This window comes from Artibeus jamaicensis, unplaced genomic scaffold (genome assembly GCF_021234435.1).
Source record: "Artibeus jamaicensis isolate MK-2021 breed Jamaican fruit bat unplaced genomic scaffold, CSHL_Jam_final contig_387, whole genome shotgun sequence".
Taxonomy (NCBI): domain Eukaryota; kingdom Metazoa; phylum Chordata; class Mammalia; order Chiroptera; family Phyllostomidae; genus Artibeus; species Artibeus jamaicensis.
The window spans coordinates 4715960-4742050 of NW_026521812.1; the positions used below are offsets into that span (position 1 = coordinate 4715960).

The window sequence follows — 26091 nt, forward strand, 5'->3', positions numbered from 1 at the left end:
CCCTTGCTGGTCCCCATATACCAGCATCCTGGAACTGGTCAGCGGCAGCCCAATTGCTGCAGTTGGGCAATGTGCATCAACCAAAGTCATGGTCAAGGATGTTTCTGGTGTAAGCAAGAACTGGAACTTCCGATGCCTGCAACATACTTATGAGGAAACTGTCAGCATGTGAGTCCTTTTTATGTTTGTTAGTACATTTAATTCTACTTCATGGTAAGTCAGAGTAGTATAAAGTTTTTATTCTCTATTACATTCTTCCTTGTTATATTGTGAGCTCTGTTAACCTGGGGCTTTGCCTTGCAGTCTGTTCAGTGTCTATCACATTTATATACATAAATTTGCAACATAATTGTTATGATGCTGGCCTTCTACAATGGTCCAGTATTGGCCTTATTATGGGAAACAATGACCTACCAGGAAAATGTATTTTATTAAAAGAAAAGAAGTTTAGCCTGGGGTAGACTCATGCAGTCAGCTCATTAGTTCCTCCTTTAGAGCTGGGCACCCCTTGGAACAGTGTCAACAACAGCACTGTACTCTTACGTGAATCCAGTGATGTAATCCTGGCTGTCAGCTTTCTTGTGCAACATCCTTTCTCAATGCTGTGCAATGTGTTCTGTGCAATTGCATAAAGTATTTATGAGAAAATATAAATAGCTCAGAGCAGGCAGGGCTTTAACCAAAAGTTTTCCAGTGACAGAAAATATAAGAACGTGAGTTTATCAAAGAATACTAAATTGTAGCTATGATTACATCATATTTTCTAAAATTTGTGGCAATTTTTGCCGCGTTTGTCCTGAGTGTTAGTGCAACAGACACTTTCATTGCTGCAGTGTATGAACATGCTGTTATATTACCAAATAAAACAGAAACACCTGTTTCCAAAGAAGAAGCTTTGCTCCTGATGAACAAGAATATGGATGTTTTGGAGAAAGCAGTGAAACTGGCAGCCAGGCAGGTATTGATTGCCCTTTTTTTATTGGCTGGGATGCCGTAAAGGAAATTCCAAACTTGATAACGCGTCAGTGTTTAGAATTGATGAGAAACTTCTCTGTTCCCACCTCTTTGGGCAGGGTGCACATATTATTGTGACCCCAGAAGACGGAGTTTATGGCTGGGTCTTCACGAGGGAGACCATCTACCCCTATCTGGAAGACATCCCACACCCGGAAGTAAATTGGATTCCATGTAAAGAACCTCAGAGGTAACATCCTTTCTTATCCTTTGATTTTGGAAAAAAATGTGACACTGTACAATACCAACAGCAAATTCAGTAAGCTTCGTTAGTATTCTTGTTAAGAAATAATCAATCTATGGCACTGGCTTAGACGCAGATGCTTCATAATGTGTGCCATCTGGCACATGACAGCTGTTTGGCAAATGACTTGAGATGGTGATGATTAGTTGGTTATTTATTGTAATTTTTTCTTTAATGAGTAATATGTATGTATGTATGTGTGTGTGTATGTGTGGTTTTTACCATAGATATGCTTACTCGAATTTCCACATAGTAAGAAAGTTGTGATATCTAGGACCATGTTCCCAAATTTAAGTTGATTCACCCATGAACGCATGCCTCCTTTTTAAGAATGGTAAAAAGATGAACGGGCTATGTTTTCAAAGAGCTTTGATACTGTTATCATTTGCAATGTCATCAGTATGTTGAGTTGAGAAATTGCATAGTATTCAAAAAAGGAAGTGCTTTCTCTGAGACCACAGTCTACCACTTCCTACCTGAGTGAGGTGTGATAGATAGCCCAAGTGCTTGATAGTCCGGGACATCTCTGTTTCTTTACCCGTAGGAGAGGGATAAAGAAACTTCCTCTTCTACTTCTTTTACAGAGTAGACAAGAAAGTCAAGTGAAGAAATACACAACAATCTGTACACTTTCTCGCATTATCCAATGTTAGCCATCATTATTACTTGTTTCAACAGAAAGAACTTGTTTTCTTGTCCTTTCAGAAATTCTAGTAATTATTTGTAGCTTTAGATTAGACATAATTTTTTAAAAAATGTATCGAACATAAGAAGGATTTGTGAAATAGATTATTTTAGGTGTATTTACTTTTTAAAATAGTCCATATACAAGCCCTTGAAATGGCAAAACCAATGCATTAAAAAGTAATTTAATTTGCTAATTTTAGATTTACATGCCTCTGTTCAAAACCGTATCTATTGCACAAAATGAGGAATTTAAATAATACAGAAATCGATTGGGACTATTTGAAATCGATTGGGACTCTCCAAGGCTGCAATGTAGGAGCTCTACTATGTGAGTCAAGTCTCACCCTGGGATTTTCACCTTTGAAAAATATTCTCTGAATGTCTCACAGTCAGTGCTTACAGGAGTCATGCAACCATGACTCAGTTTTTATGTGCTTTGAGGGATTTTCCCGGAGCAGGAAGGACTCACTATTTGCATTCAGTCCAGAGGCTTATACTAAAACACACCCTATTTGTCTGAGCTGATAAAACTGATTTTCCCAGGGCAAAGATGTCTGGAAGCCTAATTAATATCTAACAAATTATTTTTAAGTTAGGAAGGTAGGTGACTGATGAAACTTTAACATCATTGACTCTTGTAGACACTTATTCAAAAGACAGGTTTTCAGCTCTGAGTTATAAAAAAGGAGAAATCCAGTATTTAATAGAATGGTAATATTAGTAAAGAACAGAAGCTATTGTTTCTTCCCTGGTAATATTTGTCCCTAAAATGGATACTAGCAGGGCCATGTGGTATTTTCCCATGTTTAAATACTATCAGTTAGATTATTAACATGTCCCATGATTCCCTGGGCTTCCCTCATGCAGAGCTAATAGGAAATATTCAACTACCCTAATTATTTAGCCAAGAAAAGAAAAATTAAACAAATTATATAATAATTTTATTGAAGGTCTTAATAAATGTGAATGTTGACAGTATGCCTCATTTTTCCAGAAAATAAAAGAAGTAGTCTAAAATAATAGTCATAAAGCTGTTCTTTGTAGTCAAAGATCAACTTAACATTAATTGCAGAAGAGCTGAGAGATCACGGAGAGATCCTGAATAGCCCCTAAAGCAATAAAATCATCAGTTTACAGGGCTGTCTTCTTGTAGTTACAAAATCCGTAATGGCCACTACTTATTTATTGAACACCTGTTTGATGCCAGGAGCTGTACCTCATGCACTAAGCACATTATCTCATTCAATTTATGCATCAAGTATAACTATTTCCATTTGAAATATGACAGTAAAAGGAGGCTTAAGGGCCCTTGGCCAATGTGGCTCAGTTAAGTTGGAGCGTGGTAAATAAACCAAAGGTCCCAGGTTCAATTCCCAATCAGGGCACATGTTTCCAGGTTCCGGGTTCTGTTTCCAGTCAGGGCATGTGTGAGAGTCATGATAGGTATTTCTCTCTCACACTGATGTTTCTCTCCCCATCTCTCTTCTTCTGCCCTTTCTTTAAAATCAATAAGCATGTCCTCAAGTGAGGATTTAAAACAAAAGGAGGCTCAGGGTCTCCCAATCAGTAATGAGCATGGCTGGAATGCCTCACACCCATTTGCACTGGTCCATGCTGACTGCATTGCCCTCGAGGGCCTGACTGCACCATATCACACTTGAAGTATACGGTGACTAGTAAATTCACTTCTTTGACCAAGTGTTCTGGTTGCTAAAAATTTTTATCTTATTTCCTACTGAAATTTCTCTACGACTTCCTTTGGTCTTTGTAATGCCTCTGTAGTATGTTAATGTTCATGACTCATCTTCAGATGAATTATGGACATTCAGAGCCTTCCAAGTACAGTACTTGAAGTCAGTTATCATTCCATCTATTTCATCATCTCAATCCCTTCTTGTTTCTAGGATAAATATCCTAGATATTTAATGCAAATGGAATGGATTTGGCATTGCTTTGAAAAGCAATTTTATAGTGTGTATTTATCTAGGGGGTTTTCACAAGGGCCCTCCAAGGTAGAAAGGAAGCTACTATGTTGCATGAGAAATCTGACCCAGAACAGAGAAGTGCCTTCTTCCCTTCCCTTCCCATCCCTTCCCTTCCCTTCCCTTCCCTTCCCTTCCCTTCCCTTCCCTTCCCTTCCCTTCCCTTCCCTTCCCTTCCCTTCCCTTCCCATCCCTTCCCTTCCCTCCCCTCCCTTCCCTTCCCTTCCCTTCCCTTCCCTTCCCTTCCCTTCCCTTCCCTTCCCTTCCCTTCCCTTCCCTCTCCCTTCCCTTCCCTTCCCTTCCCTTCCCTTCCTTCTTTTCTTTCTTTCTTCATTTTTAATAAAATATTTCTAGTACAAGATGCTGCAATTGTATTCTATAGAGGATGATTTATATTGGGCCAACTATCAATACTTACTGCCTCCTAGTAAGACTATGGCTCAGATTATAGAAAAGGTCCTCCCTATTAGAAGAGTTTGTTACATTTCAAGCCCTTATTTGCCTTCCTGGAGCACTTGATAAGAGAAAGTGTGCTTTTCTTCTTTCTCTTCTTCCTCCACCATCTTTTCTGTGCTTCCATCTCTCACTGCCATCTGGAGTCTGGCACAATAAAATACATTAGCTTTCAAAAAAATAAAGATTATATAGCATGTGAGTTTTTATATCTGTTCTAGTGATTCTTAACTTAGAGCTGTTGCATTATACCTAACAGGCAAATAAAGTGTCACTTTGAAAGTTCAGAAATTACTAAAATATATTAAGTTTAAAGCAATATCTATTGAATTAGGTTTGGCTATGCCCCAGTGCAAGAAAGACTCAGCTGCCTGGCCAAGCACAACTCTATCTACGTCGTGGCAAACATTGGGGACAAGAAGCCATGCAATGCCAGTGACCTCCAGTGTCCCCCTGATGGCCGTTACCAATACAACACTAATGTAGTATTTGATTCTGAGGGCAGGCTGGTGGCACGCTACCATAAGGTGAGAATTATTTATGCCTTAGCTAAATTGATTTACTTCTCTTGTTTTTGCTATGCATGTATACTTGTCTGTTGAATGTTGATGAGAGAACTATTGTAAAGACATTTCTTAATTATTACATTTTAGTTGGAAAAGGATTTGATTTATTTTGGTTTCATAAAGGGTTCTGGATCTAAATTAGGAACAAAATAGAATATGGCAGAATATTGAAACAGTAACAATAGTTTCCCAAAGTTTTTAGTATTCTCTGAGAAGGAAAAATGCTCTGTTTCAATGATGATTTAATTCTAGAATTAGTTTTTTGGTCCAATTTGTTAACATTTTGTACTAAGCTTTAGTCATTCATTCCACTATAACTTTTAAAAAATTACAATACAGTAACAGAGAAACACAACTGAAACTGGTTTACTCCCCCCATCAGTGGAATTTCCTTGCTTATGTACTTGAAAAACAGAAATCATAGAAAGGGCAGGTCTAGTTTCAGATGTGGTCTCTCCCTTAGGGGCTCAAAAGATGTCATCCTTTTCTCCAGCTCTCTCAGTCCTTTGTTACAGGTTTGTTTGATTTTTTAAAGCTAGCCATCTTTTTACAAGCACCATGGATGTTCAACAAGAAGCTCCCATCCTTGTACCAACAAAGTCCAGAGGAAGAGTGTATTTCTTTTGCTAAAAAACCCCTCAAAAGCCTCATTATACTGGGCTCCAATTAGGACACATGCCTTTCTTGAGCTGATCCTTGTGGAATGAAGGATGGGCTACCACTGAGGGAGGGTGCAGGAGCACAGGGGCCTCCCTGGGGGGCGGTGCTGTCAAGAGAGCACGCATATGTACAACCAGGCCAAATAAAAACCTGAGCTAAACACATGCTGTACTCTTGAGTCCAGGTGAAATGAAGTTGTGGAGCAATAATGAGGCTAAAAAATACATTAATAGCTTACTAACTATCAAGGTCTAGCTATTACATTGACTGTAAATTAAAATGAGTAGGAGGAAGGAAATAATAAAGATCAGAGCAGAAATAAATAGAGTCTAAAAAACCAATATAAAATATGAATGAATCCAAAAGCTGGTTCTTTGAAAAGATACACAAGATTAACAAACCTTTAACCAGACCAATGAAGAAAATGTGAGAGAAGACCCAAATAAATAAAATCAGAAGTGAAAGAGGAGAAATAACAACCAACACCAGAGAAATACAAAGGATTGTAAGAAAATATTATGAACAATGACATGCCAACAAACTGGACAACCTGGATGAAAAGGATAAATTCCTAGAAACATACAGTCTTCCAAAACTAAATCGGGAAGAATCAGAGAATCTGAATAGACAGATTATACCACATGAGGTTGAAGCGATAATTTAAAAACTTCCAACAAACAAAAGCCCTGGATTAGATGGCTTCACAGGTGAATTTTACCAAACACTCTGAGAAGAGGTAGCATCTCTTGTTCTCAAACTATTTCAAAAAATTCAAGAGGAGGGAAGACTCCCAAGCTCATCTGAAGAAGCCAGGATTATTCTAATTCCTAAACTAGATACAGGCACTACAAACAAAAAGAAAAAAAGAAAATTACAGCCCAATATTCCTGCTGAACATAGATGCTAAAATCCTCAACAAAATATTAGCAAACTGAATACAGCAATGCATCCAAAAGATCATACACCATGATCAAGCAGAATTTATTTTGGGAACGCAAGGATGGTACAACATTCACAAATCAATACACGTGATTCACCACATAAACAAAATGAAAGATAAAAACCAAATGATTGTATCAATAGAGGCAGAAAGAGTATTTCATAAAATCCAGCACCCGTTTATGATAAAAACTCTCAGCAAAGTGGGAATAGAGGGAATATATCTCAACATAATAAAGGCCATATATGACAGACCCACTCACTGCCAGCATCATACTCAATAGGCAAAAACTACCAGTGTTCCCTTTAAGATCAGGAACAAGACAGGGATGTCTGCTTTCACTTCTCGTATTCAGCATAGTACTGGAAATCCTAGACGCAGCGATCTAAAAGGCATCTAAATTGGAAAGGAAGATGCAAACTGTCTTTGTAGACGACATGATACTGCACACAGAGAACCTCAAAGATTGTGCCAAGGAACTACTAGAACTTACAAATGAATTCAGCAAAGTAGCAGGATATAAATTAATTTTAAATCGACTTCACTTGCACAAACCTAGAGATATCATAAGGAGGCATGGCAAAATGAATTTTATTAATGTGGCAGACTTTACATGGCCAGAGCTTATGGTATTTAAGGAGTACAGTGGAAAAGAGTCTGAAATTTGTCAGATTCAAATTTCAACCTATGAGTTTAAGACAGAATTATTCACCTTCTAAATATCACTTATAGATAGATATAGACATAATCCATGGTTATGGAAAAATGGGTTTTTGATTAACATTGCAGTTAGAAAACTCATAGACAGCATATTGGGTATGTATACTGGGTATGACTTACAAATATTTATGCATAACAGTTTAAAATATGTACATTAGTATGCATAGAAGCCAGGTTTTATGGGTAATGATCAGATCTATTTGGCAGTGTTCTTACTTTCTCCTTCTTTGCTTATTGTTAACAGTACAATCTTTATGCACCTGAAACTCAGTTTGATTTCCCCAAGGATTTAGAACTTGTGACCTTTGGCACTCCTTTTGGGAAGTTTGGCATTTTCACCTGCTTCGACATTTTTTCTTATGATCCAGCCGTAGTGCTGGTAGAAAAGTTGCAAGTTGACAGTGTTCTCTTTCCCACGGCCTGGGGCAACTTGCTGCCCCTCCTCTCAGCGGTGCCCTTTCATTCCGCATGGGCCAGAGCCATGGGAGTTAACCTGCTTGCAGCAAATGCCCACAACACCACCAACCATATGACAGGTAACTCACACGTGACGTGCACTGAGTGGCAGTGACAGTCTTAGGAAGTCTTCATTGGTTGTCTTTCCTTAGTGATTGCTTTATTAACTCTAATGTCACAAGATTAATAATTGCAAGGGTTTCTATACCAATGTTCCTTAAATGGAACATTAGCTCTTGAGTAAAGAAGGATGCAAACATGGTCATCTCAATGTCACATGAGACAAAATTGGAGTTAAAGCAGAAAAAACCAAAGCCAAATCTAACGAACTTGGCAGCCGATGTTCATTAGAGATATTAAAATAAACTTTATTGAGGTGATCAAATTGCTTTAGACTTGATCAGGCTTTTGGAGTTTATCTTTTATACAGGGTGGGGCAAAAGTAGGTTTATAGTTTGCATGGAAAATAATAAAATAATTAATAAACAAGAATAAACTCCGTGTTTCACATCCTCACAACTGTAGACCTACTTTTACCCCGCCCTGAGGTAGCTGTGCTTGAGGTAACTCAGGCTTTCCTCTTGACCACTTTGTTATTCATTGATCCAGAGGAAGAATCTCAAACAAATGAATTAAGTCAGTGCAGAGCTACAGTTATTCTTCATGTTTGAGAAATTTTCTAGTTTGTTTTTCAATGGGCTAGAAAAAGGATAGTTTATGAAAAAAGAAAGAAAGAAAACCATCAAAGTCAAATGATCATTTCAGAGCAGAGTGAGAGTCAAACTGGAACTTAATGTCAATGTAACAGCTATCTCCTTACCTATTTTGAAAATCCTTTTGCTTTTGTAACTTTATGTTATATTCCTATGGAAATAACTCTATTCATTTGTCAATATTTGTGTTTCTTTGTGTCACCTATAGGGAGCGGAATCTACTCACCCGAAGCAGTTAACGTGTATCACTACGACATGGAAACAGAGAGTGGCCAGCTGATGCTCTCAGAACTGAAGTCCCGGCCTCGAAATGAACCCACCTACCCTGCACCTGTTGACTGGGGTGCTTATGCCAAAGGCATCAGGCCATTCTCGTCTGAGCAGTCCGATTTCTCAGGGATGTTTTATTTTGACCGGTTCACTTTCACAGAGCTTAAGAGAAGTGCAGGAAATTACACAGTTTGCCAGAAAGACCTGTGCTGTCACTTAACTTACAAGATGTCTGAAAAGCGAACAGACGAGTCGTATGCACTGGGGGCCTTTGATGGACTGCACACAGTAGAAGGCCAATATTACTTACAGGTAGAAATGCTTAAATATGTTAGAGTGGCTTCTCTGTTACTTAATCTTCTAGGCATTTCTTTAAAAATTGTGTTGGATACAGTTCATTGTAATAATCTTACATATATCATTGAATCGCACCCCCCAACATTTTATTTGTTCAGTCTGAGCAAGAATAGAATTAGTTCTCTTGGTTGCAAAGGAAAAACATAAAGCAGGTTGATTAGTTCTCAGCAGGCCAGTTTCAAGTTCTCAAAGGTGCTACTTGCATGTGTTCTCCTTTTCTGTCAGGTTACTGTGGAGCAGTGTTTTTCAAACTGCTCTTCCACTAGAGCTCACAGTAAGAAGTCCATTTCACATCATGGCCCAGCATAGTCAACACGTGTGACAGAGTTAAAAAAGGCATTTAATTGAAACAAGCATTTATGAAACAATTCAAATTAGAAAAGCTGTAATTATGTGCAATGCACTCTAATTTCTAAAATTCTAGTCTATTCTATTTGGCTTCATTGGAAAAACGGAGCTAATTCTGACTCAGTAAATTGATTTTAGGTTATAATCTGCAATTCAAATAAATCTGCTTAAGAGGCAACCTAACATGTATTTCTCTATTCATTGAAATTGTGCTTTTTGCTGAGAAGACATTTCCAAGATTTTTTACCATGGTTCTTTTCTTTGCCCACATAGATATGTGCGTTAGTGAAGTGTCAAACCACCGACCTGAGCACTTGCGGGAAGCCCATTGGGTCTGCTTTTACCAAGTTTGAAGAATTCTCCCTCAGTGGCACATTTGGAACAAGTTACGTTTTCCCACAACTGACTTTAAGTGGGAGTCAGCTTGGCCCTGAAAGATATTATGAGGTAGGACGTTTTCAGGATGATAAATTTCTTTGAACAGATAGGGTAGTATGACATAATGAAAATCTTTAAGTCAGTATTTCAATTTTGTGGCTCACATTGTACAAGCAACACTTGAAAGACGCACGGAGCCCCAGCTGGTGTAGCTCAGTGAATTGAGCACCAGCCTGGGAACCAAAGGGTCGCCAGTTTGATTCATAGTTGGGGCACATGCCTGGGTTATAGGCCAGCCTTGAGAGGCAACCACACTGGATGTTTCTCTCCCTGTCTTTCTCCCTCCCTCCCCTAAACCTAAAAGTAAACAAACAAAATCTTTTTAAAAAGGCATATGGAAGCTATGATATGGAATATAAGTGTGGTTCTAGATTGTCTTTAAGCCGCGCTGCAGAGTTTGCATTCATTTTCCTACATAAATATGATTTTGACATCCAAGGCAGCCATAAAGTTATAAAAAAATGAAAATAAAATTATTGATTGTAGATGGTGGCTGGCAACTAACGTTCCCTTTATTTGCATAGGGTAGAAGGTCCAAGTTAAACACATTAAATAAGACATCTACAGCTTATTTCATGGGTGTGTTATTTTGAGAAGTTGTAATAATGATAGTAATAATCAATATTTTCAGTAGTGCTTCATGAATTAAAAGAATTCTTTTTATACATTATCTTTTTTTTACTTTTAATTTTATTTTTTTATACATTATCTTATTTAGCCCCGGTGCAATAAATTTATTTGCTGCATTTTCACATAAGGTTTTCTGAAACATGAGTCTTCTGACACCAAATCCGTGTGCTATTGACTATGTTGTCAGAAAAGGCATGTGGGCTGGAAGCCAAGCTCTGCACAGGAGTTAATCCTTTGCTTTCTTTGATCAGATTTCGAGAGATGGACGTCTGAAGAGTAGAAGTGGACCCCCTGTGCCTGTCTTAGCTATGGCCCTGTATGGAAGAGTGTTTGAGAAGGACGCTCCGCGGTTAGGGCAGGGACCAGTGAAGTCGGAATGATCCCCTTTTACAGGCACCCTTGCAGGATCAGCTTGACAAAAGGAGGAAGAAAAGAAAGAAAGAGAGAGAGCCCTTAGTCTGCTTACAGAGATGTCATAAATTTGCTGAAACAATAAATGGAGATTTAGAAAACAAAGATGTGTTTTTCACATTTTACATATTTGATCTAACACACACTCATGAGTGGGAGCTGCATTCATCTTCCATGTAGATGCATCTAAGTATGTATAAGTATGTATATGTACAATGGAACATATATTTAAATGGGACGGGGGCCTAGAAAAATCTTGTGGTAATTGCTCTAATGCTTGCACAAGTGTCTTTTTTGTTTGTTTGTTTGTTTGTTTGTTTGTTTATGGCAGCTTTTTTTATAACTGCCAAAAATTGGAAGCAATCACTATATCCTTCAGTAGGTAAATGGATAAATAAAGAAGCTGGGATACATTCAGACAATGGAATATAATTTAGTGATAAAAAGAAATGAGCTATCAAGCCATGAGAAGACATGGAGGAAATGTAAATGCATATTACTAAGTAAAAGCAGCCAAACCAAAAAGGCTATTACATGGTTTCAACTATGTAACTTTCTGGAAAAGGCAAAACCATGGAGACAGTAAACGTCAGTGGTTGCCATGGGTTGGCTGGGTAGGGAGTGAGGAAGGATGTATAAGCAGAGCATAGAGGATTTGGGGGGAGTGAAAATACTCTGTAAGATACCATAGTGATGGATACATTATACATTGGTCCAAGCCCATAGAATGTACACCACAGTGAACCCTAAAGTGTGTTCATTAGTCGTAATGAATGGAACACTGATGGAGGATGTTGACAATCAGGGAGGTGGTACATGTGTTAAAGCAGGGGGATATGGGGAATCTCTGTACCTTCTCCTTGTTTTTTTTCACAAGTGTTCTTTCCATCATTGGCAAATACAAAGGGTGAACATCGAATACACAGAGGGTTTTTGATCCAATTCATTTAAGAGACAGAAAATGAAAAAAAATAAGGGCATCTTTTAAGCAATTGTGAATAACTTTTTAACTAATTAAAATTATTCCATTATCTCTTTATTCCACAATTATGGTCTATTTGTATGGAAATTTGATACTTAGAATGAAAGCTTAAAAAAGACATAAATTGTCTCCTTCAGACCACATGAGGCTTCCTTCTGAAATTATTCTATTCTAAAACCTACCAATCCTGACTAAGTTCCTTCTGTACTTAGGATCTGTTGTAGGCTGTACTAGACGGGATCTTCCTGAGGAGGGGCCACCCTATCATTTCCCGCCCCCCCACCCCGTTTACCTTTGGTCCCCAGGCCCTGGCTCTGAGTTCTTTTTCTGGTTGGTCACTGATTAACTCTGGAAAGAGACACACACGAGAGGGGGTGGGGCTCTCTGGAATATGTGGGAGTGATTGAGGACCACTCTAAGTTTGGGGACACCCTTTTTCCCCCACACAAGATATGACAATTGCTTTCTTAGATTTTTCCCAGGTGTTTATTTCCACCTAATTTAATTCAGTCCAGGTCCAGGAAGCTGGAAACATTCTGGGAACCAGGAAATGTCCTTGGCCTCTGCTTCCATCCTTCTTAGATCTTTCTCCAGGGACTGGGACACTAGAATCCTAGGACTGTCCCTGTGCCCCTGATTTCCTCCTGATGGCCTAGTGTTGATTCTCTCTAGGTTTCTTTTCTCTCTCTCCTGGTCTGGAGGCTGCATTAGTACTGGTGGCCCACCTTCTTCACCACCCCTCACCTTTTGCATCTTTTGTAAGCCCACAACCGCCCTCCTCCCCACCCTACCCGCCCGCTCACTCCCCCACTGAGGCGAGAGAAGGACTTCAGGGCTGAATATTCCGTCCCTCTCATTCCATGGCCGGACCCACTGGTACACGAACTCCATTATTAGTTGCTTTCCAAACGTGATCTTATTAACATAACAAAAGACACCCTTATTGCTCCCCTCACTTAGGAAAATTCAAAGGTTTTAGGAGCTTTGTGGGACACAAAGACCGAACACATATTTCTTACTATAAATCACAATGTCGCACCTGCACAAACATTGGTAGGCACACCTATATACGCCTGTGTGCCGATGCTCTGCAAAGTCCTCCAGATGTCCTCAAATGCCTATCTCATCCTCAAATGAGGTCATCATTTGCATATCTCATCCTGCAAATGAGTTCAGCATTTGCACTCAACTTCCTGGATAAGCTGAGGAGATAACGGATAAGAGAAGTAAACTATCCAAAGTTGTGCAGCAAACAATCTGGAGTACCTCGAACCAGTCTATTTCCTTAAAGCTACTTCTATTAGGTCTTATGTGTACACTGTGCTAGGAGCTGGGGACATAGAGACATGTAAGAGGCAGTGTCCACTCTGTTCAGTCCTTGTCCTCCCTGTCTCCAGTGAATGTTCACGCGATACAGTCTTTCTTCTAAGTCAGCTGGGAAACTTAGCTGCCTGCCGAACAACCCCGGCACCAATGAAGAGAAAGGAGTCACACAAGGTAACTATGCTATTCACTCAGCTTTTAGTGAATGCAGGTTCACTCAAGTAGAACACCAATATGCATTAATATCTTCCTCACACTCTAACCATCTAAGAGAAACATAACACACACAGCAATTAGTAGGGTATAACGGGCCCAAGTTCCAGAGTCCCAGTCAGCAGGTCCGGGAGGCAACACAGTGGACAAGGGAGTCGTCGGTGTCTTGCAAGGAAGGATCTCCAGAGGCAGGAGGGCAGCAGGGAAGATGAAGTCCTCAGTCCAGCAGGGCAGGGCCTGCAGCGGCTGATGCCAAGGAAGATCAGCGTGGTGTGGAGCAGCACTCTGGTGTGTGGAGCTCGGCTGTCTCAGCAGTGGTCTGAATCCTGCTTCAGTTAGACCCTTCAGAGTGCTGCACTCCACCTTTCTGGGTCCCTTGTTAAGTCTCTTGGCACCCCTAATGGCAAGTGGGGTATTTCCTCAGGAGCCTATCTATGATTGGTCCGGTTCTGCAGACATGGCTGTTCTGGTCACATGTGCACATATCTTAGGTGTGTCTCCCTGCCAGATGTGTCTGCTCTGCCTTAGGTAGTTTCCCTCTTGAACAAAAGTGTCCTGGCTGACTGGCCTTGGTTGACATGAGTGACTCCATTTTGTTGGTCCTGCTGTCCACACTCCCCTACTTTTTCCCTGTTTCTGAGTCTCTCCACTTGTTCTTGGCAAGGCTTACTGCTGATTTCCTTTGGGGGCCTTCTGCCTCGTTTAGTGTTATAACTATTTTGTCAGCAAATTTCAGACTACTGTGTATCTTGTTCCTACTCTAAGCAGTAGGATGTCACATTTTCCCCTCTCAAGAGGTAATTCTCTCCCTCTGCATGTTTGATTGAAGGACTCTGCAGGTATTAATCAAGGCTGCTCTCCACTCTTGGTGGAGACAACTGCCCCAATCTTTCTAATCTGTATGAGCAGTTAGGCTGCCTTTGGGGAGTTTGGCAATCTCTAGATGGCTTATCAAAGTGTTACTGAAGCTCACTTCTTCTTGTTGGCCTAGTAAAGAATTACGGCTCAGTAAGTCTCTCTTGGAGTGAGCCAGTGCCCCTGGGCTGTGACCTTCACAAATCCTTCTCAGTCTTTTTTCTTTCCCCTTTAGTTGAGACCAAAAGGACAGGAGGGTTAGAGTTGAGGTTTTTCTCTTCTCCACATTGGTTAGGCTATATTGGTAGATAGTTTCCCTTGAGGGAAGGCTTTTGATAAGGATTGTCAGGGATTATTTCAAAGTGGGTTTATTTCTCTCCCTTATTTAGTAAGCATTAGCTTTTGTTTTGTTTTATTTTGTTTTCCCAGTTGTTTGCCCAGAGAATCTGTTGGACTTCTTGGAGGTAAAACCCACAAAAGTTTGAGTGCCTTCATGACGCTGGAATCCCCCTAATTTTTAACTGTCAAGTGGATCCACATTGAGCCTCTAGCAATTCATCAGTGACATCCCAGTGTGGAAGGAAAAAGGGTGCTATGGAAAGTAACCTAACAGGAAGATCTGCTCACAAATTCCTACCTGGGCAGGTCGAGGTGAGTAGTCACACCCATGTAACACACCTTCTTTAGTAAAACGTTAGTCTTTACTTTTACGCAGACCTGTCCATTGTTTCTGGGAATCTAGGTTAACACACCTTTGAAACACCTCTTTTGAGACCTCGAAGTGAAAGCCATCCTCAAGAGAGCACATGATCTGGTCAACTGTTGTAATCCAATCCCTGCCTTGGTGTCTCGCACCTTCATGTAATTTTCCTTATAGCCCCTCCTTAATTCTGAATGGCAACTGCAAAACTGTCATTCACCAGAGCATTTGGGATCTTGCTTCTTGGCAGTGGTCAGTTTTGGCTCAAACTCAGAAAAATTCTCTGCAGGTTTGGAAATTTTTTCTTTTGACACCAGTACTGGCCCCAACAGTGGATTTACACTACAGGTAAGCCTGTCTCTCCAATGCTGGGGCAGTGGTTTGTCCTGTGACCTCAATTCTCTGCTGTATCTAAGAAAATGTATTAATTTTCAGTTGTTCAGCTTTTTTCTTGTGCAGATGGGAGAGATGACTCCTAAGCCCTTTGTATGTCAGACTGGAAACCCAATGGGAGTTTCTTATTGAATATTTTGAACATCTAGCAATGCTTTTAATCTCTTGATAACTCATTCCAGTTTTAACTTTTATTTAAGAGCCTCCTTTTATAAATCATTGTGCAACAATTACATCTCACTGTGGAGTATGTGGATCCCCCACCCACCAGGGAATGGACAACCAAAAGCAGGTTGTTAGCAAGTAGCGGGAACCGGTGTTTGCCAGGCAGCCACAGCCTCTTGTCACTTTGGTAGCCACAGAAGAAATTTATTATAGTACTGAGGTTAAAAGAAGTCAGATATGCCCATTTACAAATTGAACTATAAAAGCACCATCTGAAATAAAATCTAGAAATAAAATAGATAATCATAAACAGTAGTTCTGTAAATATAAAAAATATTATACTTATTTTGAAACTGAAACAAAATTTGCCTATTTTTTCCATATCAAAATCTATAAGCTTTTTTCCTATTATTTTCTCCCCGGTCTCCATTTCTCTCTTCGGTTCTTACTCTTGTTCCCCTGCCGTTGTTTACACTTCCCTATCAACCCCAAGGTCTGCAGCCTCTGATACAGCCCCCAGTGATTCCAGCCTCGTTCATGTGCTGTGGCATCATCCCCTCTTGTCGAGTGAGGGCTGGAACTGCTGACTTGCTTTTAATGAATAGAAGACAACTGGAGCGATGGGACGACACTTCCCACGTTAAATTAACGAAGAGAATGTGGTTTCTAACTTCAATGGATTCTCTTGCTTTCTGGTTCTGAGGGAAACCAGATGCATTGATGTGAGCTGCCTTTCAGTGAGGCCTGAGGCAAGAAGCTCACATCCCTGGACGATAGTCAGTGGGGACCTGAGACTAGCCATAGGCCCTGTGAGTGAGCCTGGAGCGGAGAAGCGACTCCTGGCCCAGATGACCTTTGACCGCAGCTGCCGTAGTCCGAAGTCTGACTCCTGCCTTATGAAGGAGGCACTTACCTAGGCTGGCCCTGCATTCCTGGCTCACAAGAAATGTGAGATAATTCTTGCTTGCTGTTCAAAGCCACTAAATGTTAAAGTAATTTTCATAGTAATAAAAATGATGATATAATAATTTCAAAACTGTAAAGCGATTCACTTTCAAATTATTTGCACACACTGCTGTATGTTAAAGTTCTAAAAATGAATTCTAAAACATGAATTCTAAAAATTCTCGTCTAAGTCCTGACCACCTGTACTGTAAAACGTTACCTTATTTGGAAGTAGTATGGTTTCTGCTGAAACTACTGAAGATGAAGACATTCTGGAGCAGCCTGGGCAATGAGTCTGATGACTGGAGTTTTTATAGGATTTGGACTGGAGCATGCGTGCATGGAGAAGACCGTATTCTACACAGCGAGAAGCCTAAATAATCCTCTCCTCACAGCCCTCATTTATATTGTGTTTGTGATGTAAAACCATAACGTTTTCTTAACATTGGATGCTGTGACTTGTTTTTAAAGAACTAAGTTCTGAGAGCTGTGTGACTTATTGTAGCTTCCCGCTATACGTATCCGGACTTGCTCTATTTTTCAGTGGTCTGGACATCCATCAGCATGATTGCGTCTCAGCTGCTGGCTCATATGGCAGTTTCAGTTTTTTTGTGTCTTAAAGCCAGCTCCTTGGACACCTTCATCGCAGCTGTTTATGAGCTCGCAGTACTATTGCTCAATGATACCCAAACACCAGTGGCCCAAGAAGAAGAGGCGCTGGTATTTACAAACAGAATCTGGGTGTTTCAGAGGGAGTGGTCACAGCAGCAGCCGAACAGGTACCTCTTCTTGAGTGTGCCGGCTTCTCTGAAGTGAAAGAGTGGGGTTCCAAGAGACAGGGTCACTGACAGGGTCAGTTTCATCTGTAATTACATATGTATTAAGATACATGAAGATATATGTCGGGGTAGCCAAGAACTTTTGTTTTATAATCCGACTCCTACCTCCTTCACTGAAGTGTTAGAGAAAGGACACTATTACTTTCCTAATAGTGAAACAAAGTTAAAAAAACAGCTCGTTTATCATTCAGGGGCAGCAGATCTTTAAGGGACTTGCTGTGAATTCAATAGCTTTGTTGCTCTTTTCTGCTGCAGATGAGCGTGGAAGATAAACAGGTCAGAGGCCGGTGCTATTTTCAGAGTATCAGTGGTCTTGCTGTACTTTTAAGAATGCACAGATTTTGGGGTTAGTTCATAACACCAAAACAAATCGAAGTTGCAAATGACTTAACAGTATGTATTGTACACTTCGTATTTCATACTTCATTTTAATCACAGATAAAAGTGTATATGCTTTTGTTTTTAATTAATTATTTTTATTTTGCAATTACCGTTTACATTCAGTGTTATTCTGTGTTAGTTTCAGATGTACAGGACAGTGGTTAGAAAGTCATGTCCTGTACAGGGTGGTCCCCCCAATATTTCATGTTCCCACTTGGCCCCACACACGTCATCACAATATTGCTGACCCATTCCCTGTGCTGTAATGTACATTTTGAGACTATTCTGTAACTAACAATTTGTAAAAAGTTAATGCTTATATGTTAATGCTTAGTAAGTCCTTGAGTTAAATGAAGGCTTAAGTTTAAATATGTGGTTTGAACAAAGGTGGTTTAAATAAGATATTCATAGATCAGGCATGGACAAGGGATATAAAGTGTCACGAAAGTCAAGGATACACATACATATAATATATACCTATCGATATGCATTCCTCTGTGTGCAGACATCAGCCCTCAAGGTGGCTCTCCCACCCAGAGGCGTCCTGGTTAGCTGAGGTTGCATCTCCAGGTGCCCTCCTCCTGAGCAGCAGGAATTGCATTTGCAGGGGGTGGAGCAGGAAGGGCTGCAGCAAAGGAGAAGTGTAACAGTTTGAGTGCTAAACTGATCCCACAGCCTCAGGCACAAGGATCTGCCTAAATCCAGGGTAGGGCGTGCTTGGAGGAAGAGCTAGGTTTATAGTTAACAAGTGCAGGAGATGGCGAACTTGTGAGAAGCCTGGAAAGCTACTCATGTTTAGGAAAAAACGAAAAAGTGTGTAAATATAAAGGATGACATCAAGACTGGAAAATGGAAGTGGTTGGACAAAGAAAATAAATTATAAAAATAAAGAAATCAGATTGAAAGGGAATAGCACCCGGAATAATTGTTCCTCAGCCACTCAGTTTTGGGGGTCATCTTGCCAGCCCCTCTTTGATTGTTTGCTTATTTGAGAAATATTTTAATTGAGCTGCATTTATAACAGGATGCACATGTTATTATGACTCCAAATATGGTATTTATGGCATAACCTGAAAAGGTGGTCTATCTGCCCATTCCTGGAGGGTATCCTGGACCCTCAAGTGAACTGGATTCCTTGTAATCTCCCCAACAGGTAAAAAGACAGATTGTAAAATATTCCATCATGAACTCGAGCTTACTTCACTTGGAAAAATCTTGTGGAAGATCATTGCTTATAATGTTTATACTTCCCATGCCTTCAGAAGCATTTGTAGTATCTTATAAAACTGAAGAATAGGACAGTTTAAATTAAAAAAAAAAAAAAAGCTGGAAGCCACCTGAACAAGGCAGAAGCAGTAGTTGTTACGAGGCCCCATGGTGGTGGGCTGGCAGTTACAACTGGACACCAGTATAGTCCTGAGAGTTCCCAAGAGGCTTAGAGAGAAACAGTTGGCTCTGAAACTTTCATTGTCTCACAGAAGAGAGCTTACAGATTTCTTGAGAAACAACCCATGTCCAGTAGCCTAACTCAAAGGTGAATTTACTTATTCACATTTTTTCATTGACTATTTCTTACGCACCAGGATTGACACTATGGGCGTGTATAGGAATCTTACATAAGGAGGTTCATTCATTTATTTATTCATTTATTTATTTGAAATATGGAACACTTCATGAATTTACATGTCCTCCTTGCGCAGGGGCCTTGCTAATCTTCTCTGTGTCATTCCAGTTTTAGTGTATGTGCTGCTGAAGTGAGCATAAGAGCATCCTTTAATGCAAAGAATGTCAGCAGCTGTGATCAGCGTGAGCTGGCTTAAAGATGAAAGAATCAATCAGTTCAGTAAGTTAACAAATAAAGACCTTATTAATTAGCTGAGTTGTATGAAAAAGCATTTTGATATTCAATTGCATATTATTTGTACTGTTAGTTCAGGGTTTTGTGCACACATGGTTTCTCCACTAAAGATGAAATGATTTTGAAGTGCACCCTCTGTATCTTCCACTTTGGTACCTCCCACACTGTGCGCTTGGGCAGCTCTGCCCAGAATGGCCTTTCTTCAGATGCTCACGTACCTAGATTGGTGCTTTATGTGGTAAGAATTCAGCAAAGATTTGTCGAATATTTAATGTGCACTTACTATAAGATAGTGTCTTCTTCAGTAATTAATGATTTTTGTTATATTGTGCTTGGAGATTGAACACTTTGAAATAGGTCTTAGGAAGTACATTTTAATTGTTCTGTTTCACTTCCTTCTTCTGTTTGCAATAGCAGTAAGACAGAGTTCTCTGCAACTTTAAGGATTCTGCAAATATTATGGTTTAAATGACAGGCAGAATTCAGGCTCATGTTACCAAAATGCATTTTTACACTCCAAATCAGGACATTTGATTTAACAAATAATTTTTGGAGATTTTTTTGTCTACAGCAAATAGTCTGAGAAATGTAACTTAAATGGAAATATATTAGAGTATATGAAGCACTTTTAAGAATAATAGAGGCAGGAGGAAAGTATATAATCAGGACTGTTTCAGATACACAAAACACCAGGCTTCTATTTCATGTACCTATTCTACCACTTCAGGTGACCTGGAAAGACTTGGGGAAATATGTTTCAAGTGGTTCAATGTGTTGTATTTATATCTGTGCATTTCATATATAATTGAAGCAAATGAGGGGGGAAACTATCAAATGATCACTTACATAAATGCATTAAAATAATTTTTAGATGTGTTTTTCCATCTTTCTTACTCTTTTACAAAAATGTGTTTTGTAGATGATTGCTATGGTTTTGTGCCAATCTGCAGATTTAATGATCTAGATTTGAAACGCTAAGGAAGCTTTTACTACTATTGCCAGCAGATGGCACCACATTTTCTTTCATTCAACAGTCATCCCAGCCTTCTCAGCTATTCTTCAATAATCCAGTACTATTATCATTATTATTTAATGTTGTGCCAGTACAGGATAAATATGATTAGCTACTACATATTCTGAGGTCCCACTTTTCCAAACTGCAATTGCTTTTTATCATATTACCAGTAGGGACAACTATTGGTAATATAATAAAAATAAAAAACTCAAACACTAACAAATGTCCCCTTATTCCCATCTCTCCATACTGGCTGGCACTCTCCTAGCCCAACTCTTGTTGCCTCTTGGCTGAACTATTGAAACAGCTTCTTAATGATTTCCCTACATTTAGCATCTAAACATTCTAGTACATTCTATACCATGATGCCCTATTGATCTTAAAGAAAATTCATATCATGTTACTTCTGTCCTCAAAGCTTTATTAATGGTCCCTCCTTGTCTATGAAACTTTGAACAGGTTCTTGGCCCCTTGTGCAGAACTCTATCTCCTATGACCCCAAATGCATCTTTTAAATTCTCCTTGCCCTTTTCTTTCCTAAAGATTCACTAGTTTCCTGGTTAAGATTTCTCCTTTCTTACCTCCAAAAGTTTTTCTCCTCATTTTTTTATTCTGGTAATATATGTGTAACATAGAATTTATTATTTTAACCATTGTTGAATGTAGAGTCAGTGATATTAGTTACATTCCTATTGCTGTGCAACTGTTACCATCATTCACCTGTAGAAGTCTTTATCCAGCCAAACTCAAACTCCATACCCATTAAGCAGTAACTTCTTCTGTGCTTGCCTGGGCAGCACGTACTAAAATTGGAATGGCGCAGAGAGGATTAGCACTGGCCCTGCGCAAAGATGATGTTAATTACTGAGGGATGATACATCTTTAGTTTTTAAAGAGGAGACATTACTACAAATAACACAGAAACACAGAGCATCATAAGAGACTACTATGAACAATCATATGCCAACAAATCGTACAGCTTAGAAGAAATGTATAAATTCCTAGATATAGACAATCTACGAAGACTAAATCATGAGACGTGAAAAATCAGAAAAGACCAACAATGAGTAAGGAGATTAAATTAGTAATCAAAAACCTCCCCTGAAAGAAGAGTCCAGGACTAAGTGCTTTCACAGACAAATACTACCAAACATTTAAAGAATCAATGCCAATCTATATCAAAATCTTACAAAAGTTGAATCAGAGGGAACACTTCCAAACTCATTTTATGAGGTCAGCATTACTCTGATAATGAAGTCAGATACGGATACCACAAGAAAGGAAAACTACAGGTCAATATCTCCGATGAATACAAATGCAAAAAATGTTTAACAAAATACCAGCAAACCAAACTCGACAGCACATGAAAAGAATCACAGACTGTGCAACATGGGCGTTATCCCTGGGATGCGATGGTGGTTGAACGAACACAATCTAAAAATATAATACATCATTAATAGAATGAAAGATAAAAGTTATATCATCACCTCAATATACACAAAAAAGCATTGGATAAAAATTCAACATTTTTTCATGATTAAAAACTCTCAACAAAGTGCATATAGAAGGAACATACCTCAACAGAATAAGGACCATTATGACCAGCCCACACCCAACATCGTACTCAGTAGTGAAAGGTTGAAACTTTCTCTCCAAGATCATGAACAAGTCAGGGGTGCCAACTTTTTTTATCAGGCATGGGTTCAGTGAACAGGAGATATGTGTATTCTGATCTGTGTAGTCTGACATTGTCCATTGGGTGTGCTGGCTCTTGGACCTCTGGGAGGTGCAAGCAGAGGTCAGCTGCTGCCTGTGTTCTGCCAAGAACAACATCACGTGAGCTACACAGCAATTTGTAGATGTCTTCTAATTGTGTTTGGCTTGGAGGTGCCCAGAAGAGGCCAAGCTGTAAACCAGTTCTGGCTTCTAATAGTGGCAAGTCTGAGGCCACTTAGGGAGAGGTATGGGGAACACTGAGTCAGATGCTACTTGTTTGAGAGATTTAGCAAAGTCTGAAGCATGGTTCAAGATCAGCCATTCAATGCAAAAGACACTGGAAACAGCTTGGGCTTCAAGTTGGGTGGGGCAGGTTCTCAGGGAATCATTGGGATGGGGCAATCAGTAATAGGTTGATGAAGACTCAAATATAGCTCTCCCCCGCTGGCTCTGGGGAAGAAGGGCTCCAAAAAAACCCTCTTTTTGGAGCCCTCTGCCAATGACCTCTGCCAGCACTTCTGTCTGGGAGAAAGCCGTTCCTCTAGCTCTTAACCTGATGCCAGTCAGTTTAGTTTCCCCCCTATATTAACTGCAGTCCCAGTGTTGGAGCTTAGAGTGAGTGAGCCCCGCATTGATTATTATTAAAGACAGATTTTCATTGCATCCTTGCTTTTGTAAGAGCTATATTTCACTTTCTTCATAGTCAATCTTATAGCTTTAATAGCCACAGACTTTGATAGAATGCAAGGTGGTGGCTAAAGTAAAGTATATGATTAATAATAAAGCATATACACTTCCTGGAACAAAGACTAAATTTAGTTGATTATATCTGTTGATGTGGAATGGAGAATAAAATTTTCCTTGAGATATTGGTAGAAGACTGTCACCATAAAGAGTGAGAAAATTTCAGACTTAAGGGGTAAATTTAGAAGGATCAATGAAAATTTGTCAACAGAAGAGTAAGCTCTTTAAATATTAAAATTATTTCCTTATGGTGGTTCAGCCACTTAAATATAGCAAGAGCACTTATCAGGGTAAATAACTATTTAGCCACCAAACCTTCTAGAAATGTTGAACTACTGCCAGAGCAAGTAAGGCTCACCTGTTAATATAATGGCAGATTATCTGATACATAGTTAATGTTTGGGCAATGGGCTTTGTAGACATGTTGTTTGGACAAACTTTGAATTGAGTTATGAAAATATAAGTACCCCAGAACACTGTTTTAACAGATTACAATGTTGATTTAACTAAAATTGTGAACCAACTGATTTTTTTCTTCATTTTTATGATAAAATGTTATCTTGCTCTATCAAAGACAAGTAACTGAGGGGTTATTTGCTACCATAAAACTAACTGAATAAAAATTAATTGAAAGCCTGTCATTGTGTATATTCAGATCTAGCTGCAGAGATGGATTATAAAAGCATTGTGGCAAGAAAATAGAATATGATAGTCTGAAAAATGTGTCTAAGTGTACATGTAATTTAATTTTACTTGAAATAAGTATGTAAAATTATCTTCAAAGATTGTTGATAAAAATATACTATAATAATTTTTGTAATTAGAACAATTACAAATACTAATTTTAAAATGTTTTTAAAATGCTGTTAATATATTATCCATTGGTTTAGCTTGTAATTAATAAGATTCTCCTAGACACCTATGCACAGGTGGATGTTAAGTCAAGTTCTCACTAATATAGATATCTCACTCTTTCCTACCCAGCTATTTGGAGGGTGTGTGGAGGAAATCAGCTACAAAGAAGGAAAACACTTCATTTTAACTTTTTTCCCCAAGTTTTTGGTAGTCATTTGGAACTCCAGAGAGACAAATCTAGAATCAAATTCCACTGCTGCTCCTCAGTAGTAACTTAGAATCTAATTGTCAGTTTCTTTCTTTGTAAAGCAATGATAATAATAGTATCTGTTACTTAGAGTTCTTATGTGGATAAACATAAGAGAGATTTTACATAATGCCTCCAGCTCAGTGGCTGGTTTCAAGTTTAATAAAAGTGGTTCCTCCTCTCCCTACCTCTTTCTCTTCCTCTTTCTTTTCTTCCTCCTTCTCCTCCCATGTTTGATTCTCTTCCTTCTTCATCCATCTCTCCTCTTTCCCCTCCCTTTCCTCCTTATTATTTCTCTTTACTTTTGTGGACAGTAACCCAGCATAAGCTGTGTTCACACAAGCAGTATATTCAGGCTCTGTCTTCATGAGTTCCTAAGATGCAAGACACGTTTCTGAGTAGCACACTGTGGGAGATTCACTATCACAAATCACTTCCATAGGTTATCCCTGCCTCCCCCTCCCAAGAATGGTGAGAGGGATGAAGTTACTTCTCACTGGCTCTCTGCATTTTAGGGCACTTGGAAGAATGGAGAAGGGAGAAGAGATATAGCATGAAAGCACATCTCCTACAACACAAAAGTGTGCAGAACACTGTCTTCTCTAGATCTCTGTGAATATATTACTTGGGTAAGAGATTCAAGTTCAGTAAGAAATTAACATTCAAGGTGTAATGTCTTAGAGTGAGTTCAGAAAGACAAAATATCCTTCTTGAAATTTAGAAGCTGAATACCTCCTTTCATTCTATTTTTCTATTTGTGGTAGCCAAAGAATAAATCTATAAAATTTCTCTAAAGCCCTCCCTATACTATTTATGAAAATATTCAGAGTTGGTAGCATCAGGATGATTTTATTTATCTGACAATCAATTCTCTGAAACAAGTTTGAGGAGACTCATGAGACTTGCTAATATTTGGTCTGTCCAAGGACTCTGAACTGAACACAATTTTTGAATTTGCTTCATAACCTTCAAACTATTATTAGTTTCCACCACTATTATTTATTGAGTTTATAAGTTCTGAGGGTGTGTTGGGCCCTTTTCATATAAATGCTCCAAATGTGCTAAAATATTTATTTGTTTATTTATTTATTTATTCTCACCTGAGGACTTTTTTTTCACTGCTTCTAGAGAGAGAGGAAGGGGGTGGAGAGAAGGAGAGAGAGAGAAAGAGAGAAATCAGTATAAGAGATACACATGGCTTGGTTCCCTCCAATATGGTCCTAACCAGGGATCAAACCTATAGCTAGGTAGGTATATACCCTGAATGGGGGTCAAACTGACAATCCTTCAGTTAACAGGATGATGCTCCAGCACCTGAGCCACACCTGCCATGGTGACATGCTAAAATATTTAGATCTCAGTGCTCCAGATACAACATTCAGATCTGACTTAGAGATCGTCCTGAAGTGCTGTTTGATTCCAGACTCATGGACAGCTTCTTGTCTTCTGCAAGGCTAGTACTGAAAGGCATCCATGTCATGTTCTGCACTGATATGCTCTCTGCTAACACATTGGTTCTTTGTGCTGAACCGTATTCTAGATTAAGTTTTTAAGAAAAATATAATTTACTACTCTTTCTTGTCAAGAAACAGATAGATTAGACAAAGCTGAACTTTTTTGGAGGGGGTGTAATCCGTGAATGCTTCTCCATACTTCAAGTTCAGAAACTCAGTTGTCTGAATTCCACCAGAAGTGACCAGGCTCTGGCAAACTGAGCCACTTTGACTAAACTTGCCAGAGACAGTTTATAAACCAGAGTGAGTCTAGTCGTTTATACCACGGGAGAGCTGAAACGTCAGAACAGTGGGATGGAACCTCTGTGTTAGGCCTGACTTTGCTTCCTGGCTTTGCTACTTGCTCTTGTGAGAGCAAATCCCTCATGTGCCTTGAGCATGTGTCTGTGTTTCCAAGTCACGGGGTCGGCATGAAGATTAAACGTGACAGCATAGTGCAGCTTTGGCATATGGGAGG

At 39.3% G+C, this 26091-nt stretch overlaps 1 protein-coding gene and 2 non-coding genes across 3 annotated transcripts; 2 read left to right on the top strand and 1 right to left on the bottom strand.

The window, feature by feature from the left end:
- The first annotated feature begins 665 nt into the window (after window positions 1–665).
- LOC128625752 (vascular non-inflammatory molecule 3-like) lies at window positions 666–10994 on the top strand. The gene is made up of 7 exons (XM_053664929.1): window positions 666–958; window positions 1074–1204; window positions 4715–4907; window positions 7511–7802; window positions 8644–9017; window positions 9684–9857; window positions 10730–10994. The coding sequence occupies exons 1-7, from the start codon at window positions 746–748 to the stop codon at window positions 10856–10858; spliced, it is 1506 nt and encodes a 501-aa protein (XP_053520904.1). The 5' UTR covers window positions 666–745; the 3' UTR covers window positions 10859–10994.
- Window positions 10995–19340: 8346 nt separating this feature from the next.
- On the bottom strand, window positions 19341–19447 carry LOC119065892 (U6 spliceosomal RNA). The gene has a single exon (XR_005085664.2). It is a non-coding gene; the product is annotated as a U6 spliceosomal RNA (small nuclear RNA).
- Window positions 19448–21341: 1894 nt separating this feature from the next.
- On the top strand, window positions 21342–21444 carry LOC119042543 (U6 spliceosomal RNA). Its single transcript, XR_005081250.1, has one exon. It is a non-coding gene; the product is annotated as a U6 spliceosomal RNA (small nuclear RNA).
- The last annotated feature ends 4647 nt before the right edge of the window (window positions 21445–26091 follow it).